Here is a 6,904-nt window from a genome sequence, read left to right on the forward strand (position 1 = left end):
TGGTGGTAGGGGGCTGGCGGGAGGGGGGGTCGGGGTAAGCGTGGGGTAAAAAATAAAAAAAATTGAAGTGGAAAAATATTTTTAAAAAATAAGCTTTAAATTTATTTTTTCAACAAAAAAATTGTAATTTGAAGTTGGAGGAAAGTTTTGGAAAATGTTTTCCTTAATTTTTGAAGGGAAGTCATTTTCCTTGAATTTGAGGAAAATGAGTTGATTTGGAAAACATTTTCCAAAACATTTTACCCAACCAAACATGAGAAAATTAGAAAATATTTTCCTAAAAATGTTTTCCTTCATACCAAACACACCCTCAATTAAGATCACAAACGTCACGTGGTGATATATTTGCATTTCAATTAGTAAATATTAAACAACTCACATTTCAAATATTGAATTGATTTGTATTGTATTTATTTAACAACAAAAAATTCTCTCTAAATATTAAAATTTGTTCACAAATTTATTTAAATAAATTTACTAGTACATATATAAAACATAAAATCAAGAAAATAATTAAAATGATTTGAGGGGTATTTTTATATTTACATAGATTAATCTCATGGTATTAAATCTTATGTATTACTAATACCACCAAACGAAAGGTATTAGTTATACATCATATAACATCATGTAAGAGGTATTACTAATCCATCATAGACCCAAATCTCTAACAAACATAATACTCCATCCATTTCAAATTAATTGAATTGTTGAGACATTTTTTATTTTTTCAAATTAACTTAAATGTTCAATCTTTAAGACTATTTTTAGAATATTCTTCCAATTTTACCCCTCATTAGTTAGTATTGGAATTAGTTATTATAATTAATATTTAGTTATTTTAATAATAAATTTAACAATAATTAATAAGGGTAAAAATGAAAAGGCATACCTAATTTATGTCTTAATCTTTTTTTCTTATCGAATATCTCAACAATTCAATTAATTTGAAACGAAGAAATACTAAAAAATACCACATATAATATACATAGACTATTTCTCCTAATACTCCCTGCCGAACAACCCTTAAAATATATGTGTGTAGTGTATTACCGCACATTCAAATATAATTTAGGCCTCTTTTAGCCATTTTTGCTTTAATTATATTTGAGGAGCATATTCTTTTTGAAGAAAAAAATCAAAGCCAAAATGATTTTGTGCAGTGTGTGATGGTCAACTTCCGTGAGGCAGAGAAAAGTGTCAATTTTCTAAAGTCTTTGCTTGTCGCAATCACTTGTCTGTCTCTCTCTTATCAAAATCAAAAATAAAAGCAGAGGCTAACATGAATGCTGCTTTGCCAATCACCACAGGAGCACCATCAATGCTCCATATCTCATCCGTCCCCATTTCCCAAAAAGGGCAAAACCATAACAATATAACAATATAATAATAGCTTCATCCTTCCAAAATCTCTTCAAAGAGGGTTTTTGGGTTTGGATATTGTACTTCCAAAATAATTGGATCTCTATACCTACTCATACTTCTTCGATTCAAGGTACTCTCCCTCTCTCACTCCTTGATTTAGTTTTTAACTTTGCTTGAACAATGAAATTTTCATTAATTTCTATGTAAACTGCATTAAGATTAAAGTTGTCTCTCAAAAAAGTGAAAATGTGCCTTGAAAATTTCAAATCCAACTTGAATTTATATTTCTAATTATTCTTAGCAAAAAGTATAACTAAGCACAATTCCAACTTCATAAATTCCAAATAAAGTAATAAATATTTGGAATCTATATATGGAGAAACGCCTATTATGAATTTTGTATTCCTTTAATGATCTAGATATAAACTTAGCTTTATTATTGAATGGTTCAATTCATTTTATTGTTTTTCCATTTCGTTGGTTGTTCTGTTAGTGGAGAACATAGTTTAATTACTTTAAAAAATGTTCTTTTTTGAGTTATGTGGGGATGTAATTGGCTGTAGAACTCTGACAAGATTTTTCTTCACTTTTTGCCTTTTGGTTAAAAAGTCACCAACCATGCAATTGGCCATTGGGTCCACTTAATTTGTACATAACCCTTGTTTTCTTTGCTCCAAAACAAATGGTTCCATGCCTAAGTGGTTGAAAATTGATTAACAAAATCATTGAGGCTTGGAATGACTTCCTTGTAGATCTTTTTTTTCTTCTGTTATGATTCATGATTGATGTCAAATAATGAAGTAATTATTAATTGATATTATTTCAATCAAGTTCTGTCATAGTCGTTGTTAGGGGTAGGTGGAATCAAACTCATGTTTAATGACATCTGGGAGAATTATTGCACATGTCTTATGTATTACAAGACATCTTTTTTGAAAATAGCTAGGTGAAAATGTCCTTTAGGAAGAAGTCAAGGTTGAAGTTCTAAGTTAATAGTGCATTTTCTTGCTTCTTGGATGGTAGTTCTTGCTTTTGATATTTATCAATGTCTGTTGTTTATTGTGTTTCGATTATCACACTATTTGCTTTTCTTATTTCTTTCCAATAGGATTTGCACTGCTGCCCTTGCTAGTTACTATGTTTTTTCCCCACTGTTTTCTTAATGTTGAGGGTCTTTCGGAAACAGCCTCTCTACCTCCATAAGATAGTGGTAAGGTATGTGTACACTCTACCCTCTCAAACCCCACTTGTGGGATTCCACTGGGTATGTTGTTGTTGGAGGAGGAGCAAACTGCTCTTTATTAATTTGTTACTGCACAAGTTTCCTGTTTTCAAGGGGAGTTGATCTCTGAAGTTGTTGCTCTCCTCTGGTTTATTTATCGATTTTTTGGGACAATATTCAGAAAGTGATTTGAATCAAGTTTCTGTTGGTCCCTTTTTTATTTATGATGTATTTATTTAGCAAAAAGAAATATCTAGACGACTTTTCATGATAGAAGATCTGGATAGGAATGTGAATGAAGTTTTTCCAAAATTAGAAGAAGCTTTCAGCAGTTTTACTCAAGTTTCCAACTGTCTTGACGATTAAGTGTTTTTCTCCTGATAGGCTGATACTTTGAGTGGTTGTGTTTGTCATGGCTAGGGAGGGATATATTACTTTATTTCATAGTTTGTCATCATACGAATATTTTAAGTATGTAGCATCACTTGTTTCATGCTATTTGTAAGCTTCCACACATGGAGTAGTTGGCTATGAATCATTTGTTTATGCAATGATATGCATCATTATGAATGTCATCTTACCTTGTCAGTTGACTGACATAAAAAAATTTAGCTTCTTCAATAGGAATGAAGTTCTGGTGAAGGATCATGGATAGTGAGAATAAGGATTCTGAGCTTAGAAAATTTGGATCATCTCGTACAAGCAGTGCCAGTTCTTCTCTCAGGAGGCGTTCTTTAAGTTTATCACTCTCTCTTCCTAAACAGCTGAATGATGATGATGATGAAAACGAATCTGTATCAGAAGCAGGAGATATCGGGGATCGAGAGCTTCAAAGCAATAGGTACAGTGGGAGTGGCAGGCTAAGATTAATTGGTGAAAATGCACCAGAACATGGAGTTGTTGTTCCCATTTCAGAGGACACGAGTAGTGTTACTCCAGTATTCCCCATAAAATTAATCTCTCAACCCGATCATAAAAAGAATGTGAGTATGGTTAAATTGCCTGTAAGCTTATTCTAGGTATTCCAATCTTTCTTCTCCAGTAACATTTGTTCTGACAAGCAGTGATCTTCATGCAGGATGAAAAAACAGAGGTGCCATGGGTTTTGGAGTATACTTCATGCCTCTTGTTTCTAGCTGTATTTGGAATATTGGGGGTAATGTACAGTGTATTTTATTTTTGAGTCTAGTAAAAAATACATGGTCATCGACGCCTTTACTTTGCATAGTACATTTTTGCCTTCCCAAATAGAAGGGGAAGTATGGTATTTTTTCAATGTCCACAGCTATATGTGCTGACGTGTAGAACCATCGTTTTTTTTTGGTGATTGTCTTGTTAGAAAGTCCATTTGTACCTTTTCTTGTGTTCGCTTTCTGTATGATTATATCTTTGTGTTTTTTTTTCTGGAATACCAGAATCAGCTTTGTACTTCTTTAAAAATTGCAAATTAGCACCAGATGGTAGTGCAACTTTACAGGGATCTGATTACGTAATAGTCTGCAGGTTTTGTTGAGGTATGGTCTCCAAAAATTATTCGGACCAGGAATAGTTGGTGCCACAAGTGATCATAGTTATATGTATCTGGACCTGCCTTCTAACATGGTATACCATTCTTTTCCTTTTTTTTTTCTCCGTTTGTACTTGTTTATGTGCTTCATGCAGCAAGCAAAATATATGACTATGCCAATGGGCGGGATTTAGTTAAAAGCATAGAAATTTATCCAGGTTACAAGAGATCAAATATATACTGCCTGTTTTGTGCAGTGGAGCAAATATCAATTTGATTTTCCTGTTTATCATGTTGTTCTGACTTCTCTTAAGCTACGAATTATTGTTAGTTAAAGGAGTTTAGAAAAAATTTCATTCGATGAGCGCAAGTTGGAGGAATCCTCAGCAATTTGTTGAATATTTGATGTAGTTGCTCTTAGTTTAGAAGATATTATCAAACATATTCCGCTCTAGAATAGAATGAAGTGTAATATGTCATACAAACTGATGTTTATTTACACCTTGCCGAATATATTGGAATATTGGTGAGGTTTATAGGGTTATCGTGCTTGTTGAATGGACAACATGGTTAGTACTTATACTTGGTTCTTGTAGTCTTATATGTGAATATATTCATATGTAATTGCAATCATTTGTCTGTTTATACTTCTGTACATCCTTGATCAGCAAGGTCATAACTTGAAATATGCTCAGCCAAGAACATGCGGTTTTGGCATTCATATTTCTCTTGTAACTCATTTGTTCCAATTGTATTTTGTTATTTGACCTCATACAATTTATTTTTTCCTGCTAAAGGTCGGTTCGTTCTTGATGGGTTGGTTTGGTGTGGTCTTTAAAGAGGACATTTCCAGAATTTCAAGTCAATTAGCAATTGGATTGTCAACTGGTTTTCTAGGAAGCCTTACTACTTTCAGTGGTTGGAACCAAAAGATGCTCGAGCTTAGTGTTGAAGGGCAGTGGGTTTTTGTAGTTCTTGGCTATCTTCTAGGTATATGCTATTTTTGTGCATTGATGTACAGTTGGTGTGTCAAGTGCTGGTGTTGATATAACTTTATAAAAGTTATTTTTGCCTTTTTAACTCTTGCTTGGCTTTTCGAGGAACCATCATGTCCTTTTTTTTAAACTTACTATTAGTTATGCTATGAATTCTCGTAGGTTTATTTCTTGTTGCCTACTCAATCATATTTGGAATTGAGACTGCGAAAGGTGTCAATTGGCTCTACAAAAGAACCAATATGAATTCATCCAACTCGGGCACTGACTGCCATTGGAGAGTAGATAGCTGCAAGCACCATTTAATTGTTATACTCTTTCTACTACTCATTCTAGCATCGCTCTGGGGTATGAGCATAGGACTGGAGGTAAATGAATTCAGCAGCGGGAGCCCAAAAGCACAGTTGTGGCTGGCCTGCATAGTTGGTCCATTTGGTGTGTGGATCAGGTGGTTCTTAGCACGACTAAATGGACGTGGTTTAGGAAAATCAGGCCTGCTCAAATGGGTGCCCTTTGGGACTTTGATTGCCAATGTATCTGCAGCTTGTATCATGGCAGCCCTTGCGACCTTAAAGAAAGCAGTAAGTACACATAATTTTTCTTGCATAAAAGTTTCATGTCATTATCTATTATGATAGATTTTGATTCATACTTAGCTCTAATTAACACCTCTTGTGATGTGTGTATTCTTATGTTAGGTCAACACAGAGACGTGTGATACAGTTGCTTCTGGTATCCAGTTTGGTCTATTGGGTTGTTTAAGTACAGTTTCCACTTTCATTGCTGAATTTCATGCAATGAGAGGAAGCAAGTATCCATGGAGGGCGTATGTGTACGCTTTGTGTACAACGCTTATATCATTCATCTTGGGGACACTTATATACTCTCTGCCTGTTTGGGTTGAAAATTTCAACTAGAGTATCAAAAATACAAGATCAACAATTGATATGTTATATATCTCCTGGAGAATGTTTCCTAGCTCCCAAAGAAACAACAAGAGATGCAAGAGAATATTACAAAATTGGGAAATGAAAATTTTCTGAATACAAGTAATGAGCTAATATGTAAATTTTCAAGTTGTATTAACAAAATGTTGTAACTTCATTGTAGGTTAATTTTAGTCTCAAATTGACATAAACAATTTATAGTTATTTTCTTTAAATTGTTTTTTGGTAATTTGTAACTTACATTATTTCTTTTTCAGTTTTGATCCTCGTATAATATGACCAGACTCTGAGCGAAGTAAGTCTTAATACGTCTTGGTCTTCGAGGAACAAAAACAAAAAAATGCGCAAGAGATTTGAGACGGTAAAAAAGAGAACTAACTTTTCTCCAAAATCAAGAGCTCCCTCGATTTTGAATAAAAAAGGATAAGAGGTTATTTACAGGAAAGAACAACTTTTTTCTGAAATCGTAATGTCCAAATAACAAAGGAATGAGGACAATCTTTCTAAACAAGTTAATCTTAGCCAAATTTTATCATGTGACAAGAAATAAAAACTTAAATTTGCAATATCAAGTGTTCTTTTCCTTTGAAGAATACACTTCTTTCATTTCAATTTGTTTCAAGGCTTTTCTTTTTAGTTCATTTAAAAATCAATGTCTTCTTCCTTTTTTGGAACTTTTCAATTCTAGATTAAGATTAAATGATATTTTAGTACATTCTATGTATCTTTAGTTTAAGGTCACAAGATTAAAAAAAATTTACTATTTATTTTATTGAACTTCGTATCAAATGAAAATTAAAAAAAGAAGTTGTATTAAAAAAAGTACTCTATCATTCTTGGGTCCCAAGTCCAGTAACCAAAGTCACAT

At 33.1% G+C, this 6,904-nt stretch overlaps 1 protein-coding gene across 2 annotated transcripts; it reads left to right on the forward strand.

Moving 5' to 3' along the window:
• The first annotated feature begins 1,278 nt into the window (after positions 1–1,278).
• LOC102586507 (uncharacterized) lies at positions 1,279–6,240 on the forward strand. Of its 2 annotated transcripts, none has more exons than XM_006351815.2 (7): positions 1,279–1,495; positions 3,200–3,570; positions 3,666–3,743; positions 4,091–4,189; positions 4,892–5,084; positions 5,252–5,670; positions 5,788–6,240. In XM_006351815.2, the coding sequence occupies exons 2-7, from the start codon at positions 3,235–3,237 to the stop codon at positions 6,004–6,006; spliced, it is 1,344 nt and encodes a 447-aa protein (XP_006351877.1). In that variant the 5' UTR covers positions 1,279–1,495; positions 3,200–3,234; the 3' UTR covers positions 6,007–6,240. The 2 variants fall into 2 exon arrangements, with proteins under 2 accessions (XP_006351877.1, XP_006351879.1); XM_006351817.2 differs by having other exon boundaries at positions 3,212–3,570.
• Positions 6,241–6,904: the final 664 nt, after the last annotated feature.

The sequence above is a fragment of the Solanum tuberosum genome, unplaced genomic scaffold, assembly GCF_000226075.1.
Source record: "Solanum tuberosum cultivar DM 1-3 516 R44 unplaced genomic scaffold, SolTub_3.0 scf00134, whole genome shotgun sequence".
Lineage (NCBI taxonomy): Eukaryota > Viridiplantae > Streptophyta > Magnoliopsida > Solanales > Solanaceae > Solanum > Solanum tuberosum.

What these genes read in the sequence shown, in the direction of transcription:
- LOC102586507 (XM_006351815.2), top strand. Translation starts at nt 3,235, where the DNA reads ATGGATAGTGAGAATAAGGATTCTGAGCTTAGAAAATTTGGATCATCT. An exon ending in TGGACCTGCCTTCTAACATG is followed by an intron (nt 4,190 to 4,891) that starts GTATACCATTCT and finishes TTCCTGCTAAAG; the next exon opens with GTCGGTTCGTTCTTGATGGG. An exon ending in TTGCGACCTTAAAGAAAGCA is followed by an intron (nt 5,671 to 5,787) that starts GTAAGTACACAT and finishes TTCTTATGTTAG; the next exon opens with GTCAACACAGAGACGTGTGA.